Here is a 24,727-nt window from a genome sequence, read left to right as displayed (position 1 = left end):
CTGATCCTTTTCTGAGGAAGCTACTAGATAATGAGCTTCTGACTAGGAATGACTATGAAGACATTTTAAGGACTAGTGGTAAATGTTCAACGCAGTTACCTGTAGAACAAAACTAAATGAGGGCTTAGAAGGAGAGAGTATAGGAACAGCCATATGCTCTGACAAGGTAAATACAGTGCAACAGTTGTCATTATTTTTGAGACAGTGTCTTGCTCTGTCATCTAGGCTGGGATGCAGTGACATGATCACAGCTCACTGCAACCTCAACCTCCTGGGCTCAATGATCCTCTCACCCCAAACTCCTGAGCAGGTAGAACTACGGGCACATGCCACCATGCCCAGCTAATTTTTTCACGTTTTTGTAGCGATGGGATCTTGCTGTGTTGCCTGGGCTGGTCTCGAATTCCTGGCCTCAAGCAACCTTCCTGCCTCAGCCTCCCAAAGTGCTGGATTTTATAGTCTCAAATTAGAATTGGAAGTATCAATATGAACTCAAGAGATATTTTATGTATGTGTGTATGTAAAACCATCACTTGAAATATCATTTCTCACTAAAACAAGGCAGGGCTTCTTAGAGAAGTAGGTGATTTCAGATCTAGGTCACAAATATACAAGAATTAACCTGGAATACATTAAATAACAAGGAAGCTATCAAAGACTAGTCAGGTCATGTCAAAAGACTCAAGAGCTAACTTGAAGAAATGCCCAAAGATGTAACAATTTGAGCTTCAGTAATAATAATGACCATTACAATGGGTTGAAACCTTTTAAATATATTTAAATCCATGAGTTCATGGTGCTTTTTTCAAAAGAGGTCACTTTTGGAATTTGATAGGGAACCAATTTATTATCTTATAAACTGATCAAGAAAAACAGTTAAGCATTTGTCTTGCCTTTCCTACATGAACTGTATAATTGAGCAGACAAAATAATATGTGAGGGGCAGTGATATGAGGGGCAGTGTTATTTTGTGAAAGTATTCAGGCTGGACGCGGTGGCTCATGCCTGTAATCTCAGCACTTTGGGATGCCAAGGCGGGCACATCACCTCAGGTCAAGGGTTCTAGACCAGCTTGGCCAACGTGGTGAAACCCTGTCTCTACTAAAAATACAAGAATTAGCCGTGCGTGGTGGTGGGCTCCTGTAATCCCAGCTACTTGGGAGGCTGAGGCAGGAGAATTGCTTGAACCTAGGAGGCAGAGGTTGCAGTGGGCAGAGATCACGCCACTGCACTCTAGCCTGGGACAGAGTGAGACTCCATCCCCTGCAAAAAAAAAAAAAAAAAAAAAAAAAAAAAGAAAGTATTCCAACTACTTAAATAAAAAGAAGTAGAATTAGAAGATCACTATTTCACAACCACAATAAGCAGATACAGGTATTAAGCACTGACAGTTGCTAAGATAATAGAGCCTCAAGCAGACATGATGTGCCTCCTCTAGCTTTGCCAGACACTGTCCATAATTTTGCTAAAGGGATTGAAATGGAATCAGATCTAGTTTCCAGATCCATCTGCCAAGTTGCAGAAAATACAGAGGACAGAGCAACGTGTGGAACTGTCCCGTGGGTGTGCAGTTAGAAATTCCAGACTGTGGGAAACTCCACAGATCAAATGGCCTAGATTCTTCCACAGATAAATTATAGGAAAGCAAAGGGATAGAACAGGAGCCTGTGATTTAAAAGAGACTTAAGGCTGGGCACAGTGGCTCACACCTGTAATCCCAGCACTTTGGGAGGCCAGGGTAGGTGGATCACATGAGGTCAGGAGTTCAAGACCAGCCTGGCCAACCTGGTGAAATCCCATCTCTACTAAAAATACAAAAATTAGCCAGGCGTGATGTGACGTGCCTGCAGTGCCAGCTACTCGGAAGGCTGAGGGCAAGAGAATCACTTGAACCTTGGAGGTGGAGGTTGCAGTAAGCCAAGATCATGCCACGGCACTCTAGCCTGGGCAACAGAGTGAGACTCTGTCTCAAATAAAAAACCAAAGAAACCCAAAAATAAATAATAAAGATTTAAAAGATACCACATTTTAAGAATGCACAAGACTGTAGTGTCTAGTGTCTAGAGAATGCATTGTTGGGTGATAAACTTTTTGAAATGCAAGGAGGTGATTACCATAAAAATCAGGATAATTATTTTGGGAAAGGGTAGGAGGGGCTTCTGTGGTTTGGGGCACACAGGAGAATTTTTGGAATGGCTTCCAGCATGCTGCTTCTTTATCTGGGTGGTGTTCACCCTATAGCTGTTTTCTTTCTTTCTCTCTTTTTTTTTTTTTTTGGGGACAGAATCTCACTCTGTCACCCAGGCTGGAGTGCAGTGGTACGACCTTGACTTACTGCAACCTCCACCCCCGCTGGCTCAAGCAATCCTCCCACTTCAGCCTCCTGAGTAGCTGGGACCACAGGTATGCGTCACCAGCCCCAGCTACTTTTTTGTATTTTTAGTAGAGACGGGGTCTCACTATGTTGCCTAGACAGGTCTCAGACTCCTGAGCTCAAGTGATCCATCCATCTCAGCCTCCCAAAGTGCTGCGATTACAGGTATGAGCCACCACACCCAGCCTATAGGTGTTTTCTATAGTTGTGTTTTATATTACATGAAAAATTTTTATTAAGTAAAACTGTTTTTAAAACATTTTCATAATGTTCAAAGATAATAAATAGCTCTAAATGGGAAAGGAAAAACTAGAAATTTGAGGGATAAAACCTGTTTCGACATGTGACAGATTCTTCCTGAGGATTTAATACTGTTTAAAGAAAAACATATATTAAATGTAGGTGCTTAGAACATACTTTTCTTTTTCCTTAATAGTTTCTTTTTTAATATAGGTATTAGAGAAAGGATGGTCACAATGAACTATTCATCTTGTATTTTATTCTTCACATATTTGAATTTGATTCAGGAGTTGCTGTGAAAAGCAACGTATCATTACACTCAAGTGTCTCTGTTTGCAGCCCATAAACAATAAATTGTATATCATATCACTCCTAAATGTTTCAGTTCCCCACAGTTTTTCAGGATATATAAGTCTTTGGTCAATGTTGCTTTTTAAAAGTGAGAAATTGGGTAAGATTATGAATAAGTTAAAAACCCTTTATTTACATTTTGTATTTAACAGAAATTTACGTAGCACCTTTGTGTGCCATGGAGTGGGGATTCAGTAGTGAACCAGACAAACACAGATCCCTTGTATTCTAGTGAGCCTTTGCATCTTATATTAAGGAAGCTCAGGAAATTGATACTTAGGACAAGATTGAGAAAACAAATGATCTCTTATGATCTATAATTTCACAAAATTGCACAAAAATTTCTTAGTAAACTTCAAGTGGCTATTCTCAAATTAGCTGAAAATAGCCCCCTTTTAAGTCTATGAAATTAACATTATAGAAAAAAATTTTAGCAATTTTGGAGCAGGATGCTTTCTGGATACTTAATTCTGAATAACATTAGAATTCAGCTCTCCTTTTAATTTAAATCTAGTTATTCTTTATTATTTTAAAATATAAGGCATCTGCATTTTAAAACCTGGGTAACATTTATTTAGGTTTTCTTACTACAAGGGAGAGGACCTGATCCAAGTTTTTAAGAAAAAATGATTATAGTTTCTTACCCTTCTTTTTAAGAGAACCTTTTCGTATATTACCTATTACTTAATAGCTCGTTACTTTGACACACTTTCTGATTCAATATTGTGTTAACACTTATTAGAGATGCAAATGAAGATATGTGGCATTTTAATGTTCTATATACATTTTAAATAGTCATTTTTCTGAAGACATGCTATTTTTGGGCCATTTAACTTTGCTATCCTTGAAAGTGCTAAATTTGAAGCTTTTTTTTTTTTTTTTTTTTGAGATGAAGTCTCATTCTTGTACCCCAGGCTGGAGTGTGATGGCGCAATCTCGGCTCACTGCAGCCTCTGCCTCTGGGGTTCAAGTGATTCTCCTGCCTTGGCCACCCAAGTAGCTGGGATTACAGGTGCCCGCCCGCTACCACGTCCAGCTAATTTTTTATATTTTTAGTAGAGACGGGGTTTCACCGTGTTGGCCAGGCTGGTCTCGAACTCCTGACCTCAGGTGATCCACCCTCCTCGGCCTCCCAAAGTGCTGGGATTACAGGCGTAAGCCACCACACCTGGCAAATTTGAGGCTTTCAACTCCTGTCTTTTCTGTTACTGTTGAGGCACTGAGTCCCTCTCTAAGTGGATTAGTTATAACTTCATGAGAATATGGTGGCTGGCTGTCTCATATAGGGAAAACGAGATCTCTTTCTTGGGATTTTCTTACTGAACAAAAATTTAATCATTTTTACTAGTCTCTGACAGATGGCTTCCTATAGTTCTGGTTAAGATGATGTACTTAAAGTTCTCTAGAGATTAGTCTGATATATGTATACATGGTGTCAGTGATTTTTTTTTCAATGCAGTCAGTTTTTCTAATCTCTCCCTTTTTTATTCTTTTTTTCTTTTTGTGGGGGGCAGGTAATGAAAGCATGGGATGCTCATGTGACAGCAGTTTGCTCCCAAGATGCCAGTGAACTTGTAAGGAAGCTTGGTGCAGATGATGTAATTGATTACAAATCTGGAAGTGTGGAAGAGCAGTTGAAATCCTTAAAACCGTATGTATTAGAACAATGTTCACACTGGGAGTGGGAACAAGGACAGTTGATTATGCAGGTCTGAGATGGCTTGGTGGCTTTACAGTCATGTTGGAATCTTAGAGAAGGATCTATGAAAACATTCCATGTCACTAGAAGTTACTTAGGTTGGCTTCTATTTTAATTCCAGATGTTAATACAACACCGTAATAGCATGTGGATAAGTACTGAGGAAGGTATTTTGCTTACATGGTCTTTGCTAATTTTTAAGTTAACATGCTGGTTTGTAAGAGGCCTGAAGACAAAATTGGAAATGTGTTCCCTTCTGTGGCATCTGTCACCACAGGAAGAATATAGAGTAGTTCATGAAATACATGATTAGCCCAAAACATACTTTCCATGTTTTGGCTTAAAAAAGGCTTAAGAGAAATGGTATAAGTCTAAATCTTGATAATGGGAGCACTGTGGATGTTCCCAGTGTGTCTGAATGCCAGGCTGTGGTTTGGCCTGAGGTACCAAGCAGGAATGCATTCAGGAATTCTCTTGGGTCATGTTGATTCTGACTGTGACTCCAGCTCTGACCTTTATCCAGCCAAGACCAAGCTGAAGCTGAGAGCAGAAATGAGGAGTATTTGGAAAGCTATTTTACTGCTTCTGTTTAAAAGGTTTTCCCTCTTTTGATTAGTTTTCAGAAGTCAACTACTCTTGCCCACATTGAGTAGAAGTATATTTTTAAATAGAAAGAAAAAAGGAAAAAAGGGAGTGCTTATCTGGTGCCGCCCAGCCTTTCTCAGCCAGTGCCACCAACCTCTAGCAGTCGTTTGGTGGTGCACCCAGCAGCAGCCAGGCAACTCATCATTCCTTCAACTGTTCAGAGAGCTTCTACTCTTGCCAGGCAGGGTTCCAAACACCAGCTACAGTGGTGAACCAGACAAATGCCCACTTTCATGGAGCTTACATTCTTGTTTGGGCGGTTTTAGTGGTAGGTGCTCTGAAAAAAAAATGAAAGGGAATAGACTAGGGAGGAGGCTGTTATAAATAGCAAGGTTAAAGAATGCCTCATTGAGGAAGCAACATTTGAGTGGAGGCTTTAGTGAGCAAGCCAAATGAATGGGATTTGTGTGTGTGTGTGTTGCTCCCTGCTGTATCCTTCCAGCTGGAAGAGTGTAGTAGCATGTAGTAGGTGCTCAATAATATTTATTTAATTATTGAGGGAATCTAGGAGAACAATTGTTCCAGCTGGAAAGAACAGCAAACCTAAAGCTCCCATGTCCGGAACATGCCTGGCATGTTTAAGGACTAACATTGTCCCTTTCAGAGATTTTGTCAGCTACCCTCTTGTCTGTGTGTCACGGCCTAAGCCTCTTTGAGCGCCTTGAGAGTGAGGACATGACAGGTCTCTGAGATCTGGCTTCTAGAAAGCAGTAGTTTAGGTTGATCTTGTATCTTTTTTTTTTTTTTTTTGAGATGGAGTCTCACTCTGTCACCCAGGCTGGAGTGTAGTGGCGCGATCTTGGCTCACTGCAACCTCTGCCTTCTGGTTTCAAGCGATTCTCCTGCCTCAGCTTCCCAAGTAGCTGGGATTACAGGTGTGCGCCACCATGCCTGGCTAATTTTTGTATTTTTAGTAGAGATGGGGTTTCACCATGTTGGCCAGGCTGGTCTCGAACTCCTGACCCTGTGATCCACCCGTCTTGGCCTTGCAAAGTGCTGGGGTTACAGTCGTGAGCCACTGCACCCGGCCCGATCTTGTATCTTCTGATGCTTCTAGGAATAGCAACATGATACTGGGGCCAAGTTCTACCCATTCCCCTCTATCTACCTTAAGGGGTTTTGTTTTGTTTTTTTTTGTATTTGTTTTTGTTTGAGATGAAGTCTCACTCTCTTGCCCAGGCTGGAGTGCAATGGCATGATCTTGGCGCAACCTCTGCCTCCTAGATTCAAGTGATTCTTGTGCCTCAGCCTCCTGAGTAGCTGGGATTACAGTCACCCACCACCACACCCAGCTAATTTTTCTATTTTTTTTTTTTGTGGAGATAGTTTCACCATGTTGGCCAGGCTGGTCTTGAACTCCTGGCCTCAAGTGATCTGCCTGCCTTGGTCTCCCAAAGTGCTGGGATTACAGGCATGAGCCATCGCACCTGGCCTACCTTAAGTTTTATACATGTCTGGAATTTGTCACCAGAGAATAGGAGAACTTGACAGATGGAAGGCTAGAGGACACTCAGTCTAGGCTCCCAAACTGGTGCTATGCTTCCCTCCTTGGCATCTCTCCCTGGCAAATGGTCTTGCTCCTTTTGCTTGTACTTTTCTAGTAGGGGGACCTTCGTGGCTTATAAATGCAAGCCGTTACTACTTCTTTTCTTTGATAGCTTTAGTTAAAATTTATCTTTGTAATTTCTGCCTGGAGTTTGACCTCTCAGTCTACCTAGGATAAATATGTTCCTCCTTCCAAATAGCAGCTTTTTAGGTATTTGAATCTTAGACTTTTATAGCAAGAACCGGCTTTGAAATCCTTCAGTCCAACCCTATGATGCTGTAGTTGAGAAAGTGAAGGGCAGAGGAGTTATGAGTTTTTGCATACTCGAGGTCATGCCACCAGTCATTTGCTGGGAGAGCTGGATCCACAACCTGGTCTCCAGATTTCTTTCTCAGACAATGCCTGTTCTATAATGCCAGGCTGCCCTTAAGTTTTCTTTAAGTTAAGTATTCTCAGATTTGTTCATTCAGAACTTGGAAATGAAGTAGACACTTTTTTAGTGAAAAGAATGGTCATCTATTAAGATCATCATGCTCCTGCATTTCATATCCTTAGATTTTATTTGCCCTTCTTCTTCTTCTTCGTCTTCGTCTTCGTCTTCTTCTTCGTCTTCGTCTTCTTCGTCTTCTTCGTCGTCTTCTTCTCTTCTTCTTTTTCTTCTTCGTCTTCGTCTTCTTCATCTTCTTCATCTTCTTCTTCTTCTTCATCTTCTTCTTCTTCTTCGTCGTCGTCGTCGTCGTCTTCTTCGTCTTCGTCTTCTTCGTCTTCTTCTTCTTCTTCGACAAGAGTTTCGCTCTTGTTGCCCAGGCTGGAGTGCAATGGCATGACCTCGGCTCACCACAACCTCCGCCTCCCGGGTTCAAGCAATTCTCCTGCCTTAGCCTCTTGAGTAGTTGGGATTACAGGCATGTGCCACCACGTCTGGCTTATTTTGTAGTTTTAGTAGAGACAGGGTTTCTCCATGTTGTTCAGGCTGGTCTCGAACTCCTGACCTCAGGTGATCCACCCGCCTTGGCCTCCCATAGTCCTGGGATTACAGGCATGAGCCACTGCACCCGGCCTTGCCCTTCTTTAGTTTAGTTCTATAAAAGACTCAAGATCCACAAAGTTGGCCAAAGCGGATTTAGGAACTTTAATGTTTGACATCCAGATGAATTTGGGAGAAAAGATTTACCAAAGAGGAATTCATCAACTGATTTGCTAATTTATATGCATGTATTCTCTATATAGATCTTTGTTTTCAAAATTATTTCAAAGCTTATTTTTATCCCCTTTCAATAGAATATAGTGATTACAGAAGTTTTAGGTTAGATGTAAGAAGTTGAATATCTGTCAGCTTCTGTGGATTCCATTATGGCTGAATTTTTTTGGCGTGTTAGAACAGGCTGTTCATTTCTCCTTTTGCATTGTCTTGATGCTGTACCTGAAGCCAAATGATAGAAAATTCCAGAAGGTGAAGAGGATGCTTCCATGAGCATTTCTGACTGTAGAGAGAATAAAAGCAAATCATTCTTGTAGGTGAAAATCTCATACTTTACTTTCAAGTATCCATGTGCACTAAAGAATACTTTATAGTGAACAGAAGGCTTTGCAGTTTTTTACAAAGCTTAATTAAGTCAGACTTTCTCAACCTTGGCAACCTTAGTTTCTCAACTATTGACATTTTGGGCTGGAAAATTTTTTTAGCTGTGAGGGGCTATTCTGTGCATTGTAGTGAGCCAAAACCACTCGCTGTTCAGAACTACTTGCTGAAGCCATTCTAAAGTACTAGAAAATGAAATGATTTTATGACAAAAATTAGTCACATTCAACTTACCTTGGAGAAAAGTCATAGATCCAGCGAGTGGGTATGTCCTTCCGTCTCCATCAAAGCAGCCACCCCTCTGTAGGATGGCGAGGTGCAGCACAGTTTAAGATTTGTCACTGAAATAAACCCTAAGCCAACTGGTACTGGAAGGGAATGAGGATCAGAGTCCAGTGTAAAGCCTGACAACCATGTTTTGATTTGGTTCTTCCTCTCCAGGTTTGATTTTATCCTTGACAATGTTGGCGGATCCACTGAAACATGGGCTCCAGATTTTCTCAAGAAATGGTCAGGAGCCACCTATGTGACTTTGGTGACTCCTTTCCTCCTGAACATGGACCGATTGGGCATAGCAGATGGCATGTTGCAGACAGGAGTCACTGTAGGTTCGAAGACATTAAAGGTAGGAAGAAGGGTCTTGGTTGGTGACTGCAAGCAGCCTTCTGCTGCTAGAAATTGGTTTGCCACCTAGCCAGTTTCTCTTCTCTTGGAGGCCGCATAGCACAGTGGCTGCAAGCATGGACTCTGCAGTCACAGTGACTGGCTTCAAAATCTGACCTCTACTTAGTAGCTGTGTAACCCTGTGCAAGTTACTGAATGTCTCTAAGCCCCAATGTCTTCCCCTGTAAAATGAGGCTGTTAATAGATCTACCTTACCGCATTGTTGTAAGGATCAAATGAAGTAGTCCATATGGAGACATGGCACAATGCCTAGTACATAAAAAGCCCTTATTAAATGTTGCCTTTATTATTACTTATTGCCTCTCTTGATTACATCTGATGTACTGTCCGTGCTTCCTTCTTGTCTCTACCTGATGACCCTCTCTCTGTTTCATGTCTTATATATAAAGATGTTAAGTCTCTTGTATATAAAGATGAAAACTTACAGCTGCTGTTTTCATTGTATTGGGATAGACCAGTGATTCCCAGACTGGGCTTTCAGACATTTAGAGGTCTATGAGTAAAACAAGTTGTACTTTTACTTGAGTAAGCCTCCACTCATGCCTTTGCTGGGATTGTATCAACTTGTTCTAACACTGCATATTCCGTGTAAATTTGAAACTCCAGCTATTAATGGCATGATGGGAGTTTCTGGGACTTGGTTAGTCAGCCTGACTCTGAAACAGGGCCACTTTTACCAGGGCTGTGTGAAGCTCAAAACTGAATACATCTCACCCAAATTGCACACATCAGTGAGTGGTGGGCCTTGGAGACTAGGGCAGATGAGCCTCAGTTACAATACTAATAGCAGAGCTTGAGTGTGTGCTCTCTACTTTACCTCATAGCCTGTTGTCATCACAGTGGGGACAGAGGCTTTTATAATTTCATGGGATAAACTGGTGGTGATTATAAATCATTGGTTTAAAATATGAATTGATGTTGAAATGGAATACATGATAGAAAAAATAAAGATAGGCTGGGCACGGTGTCTTATGCCTATAATCCCATCATTTTGGGAGGTAGAGATGGGAGGATTGCTTAAGTCTGAGAAGTTTGAAACCAGCCTGGGCAACATAGTGAGAGCTTATCTCTACAAAACAATAAAAAAATTAGCCAGGTATGTTGGTGTATACCTGTAGTTCAGCTGCTCAGGAGGCTGAGGCCAGAGGATTTGAGTCTGGGAGACAGAGGATGTGAGCTGTGATCGTGCCACTGTACTCCAGCCTGGGCAACAGAGGAAGACCTTGTCTCAAAAAAAAAAAAATTCTATTTTTTAAAATTAAGCAAAATACTTGAGACTCTGGAACAAGGCAGTAGAAAGTTCCTCAGTGGTAAAAAGGCTGTGAGTCGCTGTGTCAGTCCGACCAACACTGACTCACGTTTGTGAGATGACTGGCTTGATAATTATCTTTAGCATTTTATTTATTCCAGATATTAACTTGGGACCTTTTATGGGGATGAAACTTAGGACTTTGGTCTCTTGAATTCTGTGTACTAACTAAATACTTAGAGGTCGTAACAAAGAGCCATGATGGAGGAGACCATGACTCAATTCTTACGAAATATTATGGGTAATAGAAATGAACAAACCAAGCCCTGCACTGTAGTGTTCTTTATTTTCATTTGATTCAGACAGTAGCCAGAAACGGTGTCCACAGGGTACTTTGTGGTGAAGAAAGGGCACTTAGCTGTCCTTTGTCTCTTCTTTCTCTTTCACAAAACCCAGATTTTCCAGTGCTTTAAAATGTAAGTTTAAGTATTCTGTAAGATTTCAGTTTGTACTCCAGTGAGACCTCTTACTAGTTAACCTTCAGAGTTGTCCTTGGAGAGTAAAACAGGCACAGCTCTCTTCATTCTCTTTTCCTCCTACTTGAAAGATGATAGTGGTAATCTCAAGTGAAAACCTTTTAAGTAGTTTTCAATGTCTTTCTGATTGTGCACGTAGTTAAAGCCTCATGCGTCTGACTCTCCTGCTTGCTTTGGTTTACTTTCTCTCCTATAGTGGCCTGGGGGGAAAAACACAGACCTCTTGTAGCAGAATATAAAAATTCTGCTATTACAGACCAAAAGTTTCACTTTACAGAGCCACATGCTGTGAAGAGTTATAGATGTGGCAGTTGTGACCATTTCTGTTCCTTCTTTAATACCCTAAACAATTACCAGAATGTTTTAATTGTAGTCTATGAAGCCAGACCTTAGGGAAAAGTATCTGAACAGATCTTCTGTGATTGTCATTAACTGGATCCACAGTAAGCTTGGGACATTCTCAGTGCTTCTGGCATTTAGCCACATAATCCTTCAAACAGCTTTTTTCTTTTTCTTGTTTTGTAGAGACAGAGTCTTGCTATGTTGCCTAGGCTACTCTTGAACTCCTGGCCTCAAGCAACGTCTCACCTCAGTCTCCCAAAGTGTTGGGATTATAGGTGTGAGCCAGTGTGCCTGGTCTCTTCTTTTTAAGTTAGTTGCATAAACCAGTGCATCTCAACATCTTTCATGGAATGACAGACATAGAAAATGATAGTATTTGAACAGCACGTTGAGGCTGCCTTGGGTAATAGGGATGAACAAACCAAGCCCTGCTCCTCCAAGACCAGCCAATCTGGAGACTTCTACCAGCCCTGGCTTTGCCTGGCTATCCTGAGGGCTAAAGGGAGTCAATATCTCATCACACCAATTCTAGAGTAAGCTTGACTCTCTTTACATCTGTAGTCCTGGGGTAATTATTAATGATGAATCCTTTAACTCTCACCGGTTTTCTGGGTTAGACAATAATCTATAGGGTCACTCACCCAGTAAGCCATTCTGGCACACCCAGTGGGAAGCTTTGCCTAGGCAACTGCTTAGTTTTTTCTTTCTTTCCACATTCTTAAACTGAATTGGTATTGTCTCAGTCTTTCCTCAATAAGCTTCACTTTCAGCACTGGACAAGTACTGATCGAATACTTCCTATGTGTGAGGCATTTTGTATACATTCTCATTTAATCCTTCCAACAATCCTGCAAGCTAGGTGGTGGTACCACCATTCTACAGGAAATGGGCTGAAAGAGGTAGCCTGACAAAAATAACATAACTAAAAAAAACAACAAAACAAAAATAATGCAACTAGTAAGTGCTGTTGTAGGGGGTTTCCTTTGCATTTTTCAGCCTCACGCCATGGTAGTAGCTTATATCATACTGAGTGTAAGCTCAGTGGCAAAGAAGTCTGAGCTCACCTCGCAGTTGTGGGTTGTTGTAGAGAGGGCAGCACTGTGGTACTGGCTGACCCTCTGCTACCTCACATTGCTCCCATCTGATGAAGGTTTGGTTGGGCAGGTCATTGAGGTATCATGGAGAACCTCAGCTCATTTGCTGTTTCCATAATGGCCTACCCTACCTTTGACATAAAGAATAACAATTACAGCCAGGCACAGTGGCTCACGCCTGTAATCCTAGCACTTTGGGAGGCTGAGGTGAGAGGATTGCTTGAGACCAGGAGTTCAAAACCAACCTGGGCAACATAGCAAGACCCTTTCTCAAATAAACAAAGAATAACATTTATAAGTGGCAGTAGAGTGGTCATGAACCCTCTTGGTGTAAGATTTTTACTCATCTTCATTTGGAGAGGTATTGCCCCATAATAGATTAGATGGCTTTGTATTTGCCATAACCGTAGGGAAAGATTCAGCCATGATGTATAAGGAACTTTGCACTTTGTTTTGCCTTTAAAGCCACTTTATTCCTGTCAGAGTCAGAAAAAAAAAATTGTGATTGGGCTTTTTGTCTAAGATCATATTTTGGTGACTTATTGTCCCCCAAACATTTTTGAATTTGGTGAAAACCTCTTTTCTGGTGCTTCTGGGCTTTATTCAAACCTTAGTAGGGAAAGCCTAGAGTTCTCAGCCCCTGATTCCTTGTGGGGAGGAAACCCACTGTGGAAAACCATTTAGACGATCATTTTAAGGAAAGCTTTCCTGTGCTTACTTGTTCTTCAGTCACAGTTTAGAGAAAGAGCCTGAGTGACATGGATATGTCTTTGTTGAGTTATTTATTTCTTAAACATTTATGGAGCATCCATTCTCTGTCAGTCATTGTGCCAAGGTGCTGTGCACACATTTTGTCAGCATGAAATGAGAAATCAGTTTGTCATAGTCATCCAGAAAATGCTTTTCCCTAAATCTGCATTTAGTCAGATTTTATGTTTTTCGGTATTTCACATGTTTGTTTTCTTTTTTTTAGCATTTCTGGAAAGGAGTCCATTATCGCTGGGCATTTTTCATGGCCAGTGGTCCATGTTTAGATGACATTGCAGAACTGGTGGATGCGGGAAAGGTACGTGCACCTGGAAACCTGGATTGGAAGCCTTTGTATTTCTAGAGCACCTCCTGTAGACCTACCCACTGAGCCTCGTCAGTGGGGACTCTACAGAGGTAGCCTGCTCACCTGACCTTGTGCTGCCTTACATGGCCAAGTTTACATGCTGTGTCTTTGGTTCTGCCTCCATGGGAGGCATAGACACAGACTGCTCCATCTGCACAAGAGCTTCTCTCATCTAGTCAAACTGCCTTGGTTTAGTAGATGAAGAGGCGGGCCCAGGGAGGTTATAGGATTCCAAGACACTTGGTTAGATCATAGCACAGCTGTGGTCTACATTGGGCTGCTAATATTTTGTCAGATCCCCAGGTCTCCTGATTTCTAGGTGGGTATAATAAAATCAAGGGCAAATAAATAGTCCATCTGAGACAGTCAGTGGCCAGGGCTAGGGTGGGTGAGGATTGATGGGGATTTGGGTGAAGACAACTGGCTGGTGTACTCTGCCTACTAGTGTCTGTCCTGCTGTGGACTCTGTGGGAAAGGGACTGTTGCTTACCATCTGGTCATCCTGTTTTGGATGTCAAAGGGTCTTTCAGGGATTCTGGGGATTGAAAGCTTCCTCAGCTGCCACCTGCTTATTTGGGTTTTTACATGGTCTAAACCACCCTGACATCCCATCTCTAGAGGAGTAACCCAGAAGGTGGTATTCTGATGCTGATATTTTTTATGTTATTGAGAGATTATATGGACTTATAGGATGGAGAACTTTTAGAGGGTTGTGTGAGATCATGGATAGGGTGATTCTCATTTTACAGATGAAAAAGCCGACTCACCAAGAAAACGGGATGTGCTCAAACTTGCAGAAATGGAACCAAAACTCTTGTGCTTTTCCCTCTCCACCTTTCAGCTGTATTCTTAGTGCTTGAAGCTGATTTGGGACTTCAGCATACATTGTCTTATCTTTGTCACTTTGCAGTGGGCAGGGACTGGAGTTAGAGCAGGCTAGCATTAGCATTGCGTGAACCACTCTGAGACACTTGGACAGAGCCCCTGGAGGTGGGCTTTCTTCTTCTGGCCCCTGCTCCTTGCTGGCATATTTCATCTTTCCATTTCCATTTTGGAAAGGAATGTTTTTGGGAACTAATGGCTGCTTTTTATGTATTTAAGGTTTTTCTTCTCTCACAGCCAAGGAACTATATAAGAAAGAGGATGGCCTGTTATTATTTCCCAAATATTTGGGTTCCAGGCTTATGTGTCTTTTCGTGGACTTCTAAGTTTTGGTGTGTTCTGATAGGGACAGGGGCTCAGTGTTATTGTGACTGTGTAACTCCTTCTTTGTGGGGTTCTCCCACATCCCACAGGAATGCTTATTTTATTTCTAGGAAGAAGAGAATGAATTATCATCAAGTAAGTGCTTCATGTGGTTGGAACCCCATTATTAGAGAGGTCTTTGTCCTCTAGAAGTCTACGATTGTGCTTGTCCTGGTATCTGCTCCAGGCTGTCCACATGCTTACCACTGCTCCTTTGTATTCAAAATATTGTGACTCTCTCTCTGCCTGGAAATTACTGTTTACCCAACAGAGATGAGAGGTGACTTGTATATATCTACCTATTACATTTGGCAGATAACTGGTAATGGCTAAAATAGGACATGATAAACAACAACAAAAAAAGATGTCCTTGAAGTATTCTCCAAGGAGGTTGAGTGAGCAAATGTGCCTTGTGCTTTGATTCTCCTCTCCTGCACAGGCTGTTTGGGCTTGGGAGTCATTTCTGGCAATGAGGGGTTCTGGGACTGTGAAGTTGGTATGTGGCACTGGATGCCTTGATGAGGCCAGCTGTCTTGTGTCCTTGCTTCTATGTGGATGTGAGAGGTCATTGCCTTTTTATCTTGGGAAATTGGAAAGAATGACACAGCAGATCTTACTTACATGTTGTGTGGTTGGTAGAGATTTGTTAAATTGGAGGAGGACATTTAAATTCTTCCAAGCTTTGGCTGAGAGCTTCATGATTCTCATTAGCAGGTAACTGTCAGAAAAGCTACAGTTGTTTTTTGATGGTGAAAAGCTATGAAACAACAGAGCCAACTCTTTTAAAATACTTGAACTTTGAAAAAATACATTCATAAGGTTCAAAAACCCTAAAAATGGAAAAAGTTATTTCAAGAGATCTTCTTTTGACTGCTATATCTCAGTCACTGAGATTCTGCTTGTCAGATGCAACCAATATTACTAGTTTCTTGGGTATTCCAAAGATACTCTATCAAAACAGGAAAAATAATTTTTTTCCTCTCTCTCTCTTCTTTCTCTCCTAACAAAATGGATAACATACTGTGCTGCAACCTGCTTTTTTTTTTTTTTTTTTAACAGCATATGTTCAACTTTGTTTTATGTCAGGATATAAAAGCTTTCTCATTCCTTTTTTAACAGCTACGTAGTATTTGTATAGGTGTACCATAATTTGTTTAATTTCAGTCTTTTGCAAATAATGCTTCAGTGGATAACCCAATATTTATGTTTAGTACCTAATTGTATATATAACCATTTCTGTTCATGGAAATGCAATTGCTGAGTCAAGATACATGCATTTATAATTTTGATAGATTTTTTTTTTTTTTTTTTTGAGACAGAGTCTTGCTCTGTCGCCGAGGCTGGAGTGCAGTGGTGTGATCTCAGCTCACTGCAACCTCCACCTCCTGGGTACAAGCAGATTCTCCTGCCTCAGCCTCCTGAGTAGCTGGGATTACAGGTGCCCACCATCACACCTGGCTAATTTTTGTATTTTTAGTAGAGATGGGGTTTTGCCATGTTGGCTGGACTGGTCTTGAACTCCTGACCTCAAATGATTCACCTGCCTTGGCCTCCCAAAGTGCTGGGATTACAGGCATGAGCCACCACACTCAGCCTTTGACAGATATTAAAATAGACAGCTTTTGAAAACTAGTATATATATTTAGTGTCTGGAATTTATCTTGTGGCCTATCTTCTAAGCCCCTTATCTTTTTACTTACCCATTATCTTACCCTCTGAACCATTTTACTTCATTAGAGACTTGTTTTTAAGAATGTGAAGAAGATCTGGTTACTGGTCACTTGTGATTTAAACTATCTTTTTTTTTTTTTTTTTTTTGAGATGGAGTCTTGCTCTGTTGCCTAGGCTGGAGTGTAATGGCGCGATCTCAGCTCACTGCATGCTCCGCCTCCTGGGTTCACACCATTCTCCTGCCTCAGCGTCCCAAGTAGCTGGGACTATTGGCGCCTGCCACCACGCCTGGCTAATTTTTTGTATTTTTAGTAGAAATGGGGTTTCACCGTGTTAGCCAAGATGGTCTCGATCTCATGACCTCATGATCCGCCCACTTCAGCCTCCCAAAGGTTGGGATTACAGGCGTGAGCCACCGTGCCTGGCCTAAACTATCTTAATATCTGAGCTGGGTGTGGTGGCTCATGCCTGTGATCCCAGCTACTTAAAAGTTTGAGGTGAGAGGATCGCTTGGGCCCAGGAGTTCAAGACCAGCCTGGGCAACATAGGGCAATCCCATCTCAAGGGAAAAAAAAAAGAATCTGGATTAATGAGTATTACTGATAGAGTCTAAATTCTGCTTGTTAGCCCTGCATGCCCCAGTACAAATGGAGAAGCCACCGATATTAATATCCACAATAATGAGCACTCTCTGTCAGTCTGTTAATAGCATCGTCCTTCTGCCTTCTTTATGAACACCAACCCTACCTTTGCTGTCTCCCAGTGCAGCACTCAGTAAATGTTTTGGTTTCCTGCCTTTAATGTGCTCACTATTGTCAGGCTCAAAAGTGAAGAGGAGATGAAATTTCCTAAATATGTGGGGACCTCACAGTCTGTTTTTCCTGGAGATCCAGTCTTAGGCATTGTTTTCACATGACTGTCATCACAAAGCCTTATTGCATGTCGTAGGACTCCATATTCATCCTATCTGGGCACAATTTCAGTTTGAATTTTAAGTTACCTAGTATTTTCATTATATCTTAGATAAAGTGTTTGGCAAACTACAGCCTGTGGGCCACATTCAATCTGAGGCCTGTTTTTGCACATCCTCTGAGCCAAGAATGGTTTTTACCTTTTTTTTTTGAGTTGGAATCTTGCTCTGTCACCAGGCTGGAGTGCATTGGCATGATCTCGGCTCACTGCAACCTCCGCCTCCTGGGTTCAAGCGATTCTCCTGCCTCAGCCTCCTGAGTAGCTGGGAATACAGGTGCCCGCCACCACGCCCGGCTAATTTTTTGCATTTTTAGTAGAGACAGTGTTTCACCATGTTGGCCAGGCTGGTCTCAATCTCTTGACCTCATGATCCACCCACCTTGGCCTCCCAAAGTGCAGGGATTACGGGCATGAGCCACCACGCCCAGCCGGTTTTTATATTTTTAAAGATTTGTTAAAAAAAAAAAAAAGAAGAAGAAGAAGAACTTAGACCATGTGAAGCCTGCAAAGCCTAAGACATTCACTATTTAGGCCTTTACAGAAAACGTTTGCCGATCCTTATCTTAAACTAGTAGTTAAATGTTTTTTAACTGAAACCCAGTCAGGCCAAGCTCCAGTTTACAGAATGGGCAGAGGAGGAGCTGCTCTGCTGGTGAAGTGGTGGCAGGGAGTGACCTCGCCTGCAAATGTTCTTTCCCCGCAGCTGCTCCACACAGCCAAGGAGCCCTGGGCTCTTGGACACTAGTTTGCAAACTGCTGTTCTGGGCATTCTCAAAAAGAATGATTTATAAATATCCCCTTAAGCGTAATGGGTTGGTACTGACATGCCTCGTGCCTACAGTTTATTGGCATTTTCTCCTAAGCACAGAAAAGTTCCCGTTTTCATACTATTTAACACACTTACTTTTTGGTGGGGGGAGATATAGCAAAAATTATATTCAGGTCACGCATATGCCATTGAATAGCATACTCACAGACTGGAAAGAGGAAAGCCTTGCACTTGTCTAGTTTACTGTCTTCATCCCTTTATCCCTCATCCTGCTGTGATGTCACATTTGAAGGGACAGAGGCCCTAAGAAATTAAATGATGTGCTCAAGGTCACATAGGCAGGGCCCAGGTCTCTTGACCCTTCGGACAGTTCCTTCTACAGTCTTCATAGTTTTCTGCTTAAATAATCACCCCGACATTGTTACCTAGAGTTTGAATTCTTGGTATTTTACTCTGTCATCTTGTATTTCTCAGTATCTTGCAGGACTGAGAGGAGGTGGTGGTGAGGCAGTCTTCAGATGATACCTGCTGCTAAGAAGGACTGTGTAACTGTGTTTTGAAGGAAAATATTTATACATATTTTCTTATATATGCATGTATTAGTTTCCTATTGCAGTAACAAATTACTATGAATGTGGTGGCTTAAGACAACACAAATTTATTATCTTATAATAATAAGATTTTGGTCAGAAGTCCAAATATGTGGGCAGGGCTGCATTCCTCCTGGAAGCAGGCTATAGGGGAGGATCTGTTTCCTTGCCTTCTCCAGCTTCTAGAGGCTGTACCTCCCTTGACTCGTGGCTACATCACTCCAACCTCTGCTTCTGTTAATCTTTGACCTCTAACCCTCCTGCCTTTCTCTTATAAGGACCCTGAGATTACACTGGGCCCACTTGGATAATCCAGGATAATCTCTGCATCTCAAGATCCTTAACTTAATCACACCAGCAAAGTCCTTTTGCCATGTAAGGTGCCATATTCACACATTTTGGGAATTAGGATGTGAACATCTTTGGGGGCCATTATTCTGCCTACCACAATGCATAAAATACCTCAAAAGGATATGAGAGCAACTAGAAATCTTGGTTGCTCCTGAGGTGGGAAACTAGATGGCTAAAAATGAAGTATGGGAGGAAGATTTTTTTTTTTTTTTTTGAGACAGGGTCTCACTTTGTCACCCAGGCTGGAGTATAGTGGTGTGATCTCACCTCACTGCAGCCTTGACCTCCTGGGCTCAAGTGATCCTCCCACCTCAGCCCCCCATGTAGCACTATCCAGCACTACCTCTTGGACAGGTATGCCCCTGACCAGCTAAATTTTTTGTATTTTTTGTAGAGACAAGGTTTTGCCATGTTGCCCAGGCTGGTCTCGACCTCCTGAGCTCAAGCAATCTGCCTGCCTGGGCCTCCCAAAGTGCCAAGATTATAGGTGTGAGCCACTGCACACAGCCAGGAAGATATTTTTGAATGTTTATTTACACATGTTTATTCTTCATATAATTAGTAAGCCTTCTGATGTTAGGAGCTTAATGTTCACAGGTATATTCAAAATCTTAGATGCCAGCCAAGCATCTTGGTTGAGCAGTGATATAGATTTCTCAGTTGATTTATTTTAGCCAGCATCAGAATAGTTCCTATGCACCATATTTGAGTTCAATTCAGAACACTTACTGAAGGCCCACTAGCACTTACTTGACCCAGTAGATGGTGGAGAAATGTGTTGGTCACACTCAGTTACCTTTCAAGCAGCCTGTCCTATAGAACTTTGTGCAGTGGTAGAAATGTTCTCTGTCTGCAGTATTCACTTGGTGGCCACTAAGCCACTGAGCACTTGAAATGTAGCAAATGCAACTTGAGAGACTGACTTTTTCATTTTATTTACTTACTTTTGATTAACGTAAATAGTCACGTGTCTAGAGGCTACTATATTGGATACTGCAGCTTTCGAGAAAAATGTAATGAGTTCTGAGGTAGGTGATTTCCCAGGTCCATCTTGAATAGCTGGGCCCTCGTTTAGCAACGAAGTACATTCTAAACCTTAAGTTCCTTATTGCCACTGGATTTTGCTCCATAGAAAGAATGTAATGATTAGGGACAGAATCCCTAGGACCACTGGAAGAGGGCTGCCTTGCCTGATGTGGCAAGTATCTCATGGATCCCATGGCCTCAGTGCTTCTGAGGTTCTTCTGATGCTACTGAAATTGTTTCTATGAGGAAATTTATATGGGGTTTCTCCTCTCACCTTCTGGCTGTTGGAAGTGCATTTCTCAGGCATAGCTAGGGACAAGTCCTTGATGCTTTCCCAAATGGCACATTTACTCTCTTGGAGAGTTCCCCCATCTGCCATCCCCCTCCTGTCTCACCCTATCTTCCAGTTTTGAGTTTGCCATCTGGGGCAGGAAGTTTCCAAGAAATAGCAACTGAGAGCAAAATTCACCTATTCCTTTTGTCTTCTTTTTATCTAAAGGTAGACTGAGTTTAAGTCCCCTTCTTCGCCTTTACCCCAACCTGGGAAATACTGAACCTTTCACAGAGGTCAGGGGCATACCTGTCCAGGAGGTAGTGCTGGAACTGCGGTCCTGGTACCTGTCCACAGATGTGTGGATTTGGACTCAGACCAGGAGCCCTTAGGTCTTCCTTGGTGTTTGTCACCTGTCAGTGTCCCCTCACACACCTCACCCTCTGAGATCTGCAGCGTCTGTGCCTGGTGGAAGAAGAGGCCAACGGTCTAGGAAAAGAAGTAGAATAGACTGTGACTTCCCAGATTACATCCATCCCATGCAGTAATGACATTAGGAGTCCTGGGTCCTTGTTTTGGCTCTGCTATTGACAGCTCTGACCTTGCACTTACCACTCAATCATTTGCACTTCAGTTTCCTAATCTATCAAAAGAGACCCACTCGGATATGTTAACTCTACTGTTTTGTGATTGTCACTGGGAAAACGGGAATTGAAGGAAAACCTCTGCCTGCTGCCATGGCTGCCTAGACAGTGTCCTTCTCCACCAGCAGCCTCATGCTCTTGCAGTAGCGAGAGGTTTTCTGTACTGTCTTCCCCTCAAGCGTTAGAGAGGGTTTTTGCCTCAGCAGGAGGGAGGACTTGCCTAGCGGCTTGTAAGCAGCAATATTCCAAGGCCACATCCAGAGAGGTTAAGGTTCCCGTCGTCCCTACATTCTCACAGAAGTGATGTCAGGCAGCAGGTGCCAAATCTTGGGGCTTGGCTTGGTTCAGCCTTTGTAGCAGGGATGTGAGACACAATCAGCACCCCACACATGAATCCAAGACTGAATGAGGGCTGCTGCTGTGAGCGTCCCTGGCCGGCCATGAGCCTTGTGTGTCTGCGCAGTGGGAAGCATGGTGTTGAGCCTGCCTGCTTTATAACGGGGCTCCCTGTGCCAGGTGGACTATAGCAGCGTCATCACATAAACATCCCTACTTCACTGTGAGTAACCTTTCTTTCCCCGCTCTGGATTTTAACTCTGATCCCTTTGTCCTTAACAAACAAGTATTCTAGGTCTGATGTGAGGCTGTACATAGACACTGTCTCATTATCCAGTTAATCTCTGTTTGCTATCACAGATTCAGCCAGCAGTGGCATTTGCCTGCCTTCAATTTGAAACCTTTTTTTCCATTGTCACTTACGGGAATTGCTGAATGACTCATTATGCCGTGGTCAGCCCTCTCGGGTTATTTGCCACAATAGGCCTGACCAGCCAGATTAAAGTGGGCAGTAACTGTAAGCTGCCTGTGTCATCAGTTCAGGATCTGTGTCCCCGGTCAGAGTTCTAAATTGAACATTGAGTTCAGCCTGTTTTGGTTTAGTGCCTTAGGAGGCAGACACTTTGTCAGTCTGTGGAATGGATGGGTATGTGCACGGTACAAGTTAGGGATTCCAAGAATAAGGCAAAGGGCTGGGTGAGTCCCACTTTAGGGTGCATGCAGATCACCGGGGAAGCATTGTTTCTGCCCCACCCCTACAGGTTCTGATGTAGTTGTTCTAACAGGAGGCCTTGGACTGTGCATTTTAGGCATGCATTCCGGTGATTCCTTTTCCAGGTAAACAGCATCCTGAAAACAGCGTCCCAGGGGCTTTGGAGGAGTGATAGGTTCAGGTTTCATGTGGGACATACAGGAAACAACTGTTTGTTTTTTTTTTTTTTTTGAAGACAGTCTCGCTCTGTTGCCCAGGCTGGAGTGCAGTGGCGTGATCTCAGTTCACTGCAACCTCCACCTCCCGGGTTCAAATGCTTCTCATGCCTCAGCCTCCTGAGTAGCTGGGATTACAGGCACACACCACCACACCCAGCTAATTTTTGTATTGTTAGTGGAGATGGCTTTCACCATGTTGGCCAGGCTGGTCTCAAACTCCTGACCTCAGGTGATCCACCCGCCTTGGCCTCCCAAAGTGCTGGGATTACAGATGTGAGCCACTGCGCTGGGCCAAGAAACGTTAATGCATTCCATTCTGCAACATTAATGCAGTCCACCCTAAAGTGGAACTCACCACAGCCCTCTGCCTTATTCTTGGAGAGAATAGAAGACAAATAGGCTTCGTCTCACAAGCCAGCTCAGAGCAGTTAATAGTGGTTGCAGTGGTGAAGATTCTGAGGTCATGCTCAGCTTGCGGGGGATCAGCAATAATGATGTCCTCCATAGGCATGGATGGCACCCGTATACCACACATCTGTCATCTTGGTGGCCTGGACACAGGGTCGAGAGACCAGGTCCTCAGCTGGCACAAGGAAGGCAGGCCAACATGCAGGCTGTGATAAATCCTTATGGTCCTTGGCTCCCTTTCTCTTCCTTTAAGGTTTTAGGGGTAGGCGTAGGCAGCAGATGCTATAGGAAAGGCTCAGTGCATAGTGGTAACAGCAGATTATGGCACCAGATTGAATCCTGACTTGCTATTTATCAGAAATGTGACATTGGGCAACTTATTTAACTCTGTTCCTTGATTTATTTATCTGTAAAATGAGAATAACAGTATTTACCCCAGAAAATCGTTATGGGGATTAAATGAGATGAAATCTATAGAGCCCCTGAAACAGTGCCTGGCGCATAGTGAGGCCAGTATGTGCCAGCTGTTGCTTTTATTATCAGCTTATTGTGATTTGTGGGTACAAAAGTATTTTCAGCTCTTTGGAGAAGGGAACTTTTGGAGTCTAAGATGCTCTTCTGGTGGCTGGGCTGTGAAATTCATCCAAGAGGAAGGTTCATCAGATGCATCTGAATGTCACAAAAACACTTCTTCATCTTGTAAAAGGAAAGCATAAAATGTATGAGTTGGCTTATGCCTTCTGATAACTTATCCCTGCTAGTGGAGCTATGGGAGGCAGGCCACTGAGATACCCGGTAGATAACTATTGATTTTTGCTTAAAGTTTTGAAAAGGAAGAATTCAGTTGGATTTTTGCATGAAGAGAGAGGATGTTACCTGGGACCTAGTTTCAGAAGGAGGTTGCTGGCATTACTGATAGTACAGTGAAAAGACCCAGCAGCATTGAAACATTTATGAGCTGGCTTTCTTGTAAATTGTAACCAGCTGCACCGTTGTTTAGCAAAGCCTGCCAGGGCAGCTCCAGCCTGGGCCAAGTATTCTCGAAGCCCAGAAAGCTCACATGAGGTGCTTTTTTTCCACTTACCTTATTAGCTTTCATCTAAGTGACATTGATGAAGCTCCTACTGTATGTCTAGCATTATGCTGGGTGTTGTGGGGGATGCAAGCAAAGTGGCTTAGTCCCCTATCCCACAGGTACTTTATGCTCTGGTTGGGTAGATATGCCAAACACTTAACAAATTAAAAAACAAAACAAAACAAAACTATTTCCATGCACTCTCTGTAAGGAGCCAGATGGATACATACAGCAAGGACCTTGGGATGTTCTCTTTGGTATTTACCATACAGCACAGAGTGGCTGAGATGTGTACTCAGCTGTAACAATTACAGTCTGTGAGGAAGGCCACTTGGTTCCTGTGGTAGTTGAAAGGGACAACATGTTGCAAACTGGGGCATGAGGAAACACAGTGTGAGACCTGGGCGGGAAGGGCAGTGGAATTTTCAGAGAAGGATTTCTGGGCTTACTGACTCGTACCAGCAGAGGCATAAACATACCATGTGGAGAAAATGACAGGTAGAGCATTTTGGCAAAGCATGGAATCTGGATGAGGGCTGAGCTCAGGATGCTATTGGTCTTCGAATGCCAGAGTGGGAGCTGTTGAAGGGATCTGAGTAGGAGAGTGACAGACCAGCATAGAGGAGAAGTAAGACCGGGCAGTGGGGTGGGAGGGGCCGTAAAGAGAGAAGCGGCAGTGAGGCAGGAGTGGAGGCAGCATCATGGCCCGTGTGAGAGCCTGACCTGGGTCCACTGGAGAGACACTCGAGAGAGACTGTGGCTTAAGGGACACTGTGAAGAAACTAATTAGCAATGCCATCTGCTTTGAAAGATGTAGGCTTTTTTATCCACCGGTCAACCTCTTATGTTTTACAGATCCGGCCAGTTATTGAACAAACCTTTCCTTTTTCTGAAGTTCCAGAAGCCTTCCTGAAGGTGGAAAGAGGACATGCACGAGGAAAGACTGTAATTAATGTTGTTTAAATAAAAATGCAGTTTAGTGA

At 42.8% G+C, this 24,727-nt stretch overlaps 1 protein-coding gene across 1 annotated transcript in view; it reads left to right on the top strand.

Moving 5' to 3' along the window:
* RTN4IP1 (reticulon 4 interacting protein 1) overlaps positions 1-24,727 on the top strand; it is a 56,331-nt gene extending 31,604 nt beyond the window's left edge. Inside the window, exons 6-9 of the mRNA XM_055260361.2 lie at positions 4,480-4,616; positions 8,879-9,062; positions 13,316-13,408; positions 24,600-24,727. Coding sequence (XP_055116336.2) covers positions 4,480-4,616; positions 8,879-9,062; positions 13,316-13,408; positions 24,600-24,707 — 522 coding nt within the window. The 3' untranslated portion in view covers positions 24,708-24,727. The remainder of the gene's footprint in view (positions 1-4,479; positions 4,617-8,878; positions 9,063-13,315; positions 13,409-24,599) is intronic.

This window comes from Symphalangus syndactylus, chromosome 2 (genome assembly GCF_028878055.3).
Source record: "Symphalangus syndactylus isolate Jambi chromosome 2, NHGRI_mSymSyn1-v2.1_pri, whole genome shotgun sequence".
Taxonomy (NCBI): domain Eukaryota; kingdom Metazoa; phylum Chordata; class Mammalia; order Primates; family Hylobatidae; genus Symphalangus; species Symphalangus syndactylus.
This window is presented reverse-complemented; position numbering and strand designations above follow the sequence as displayed.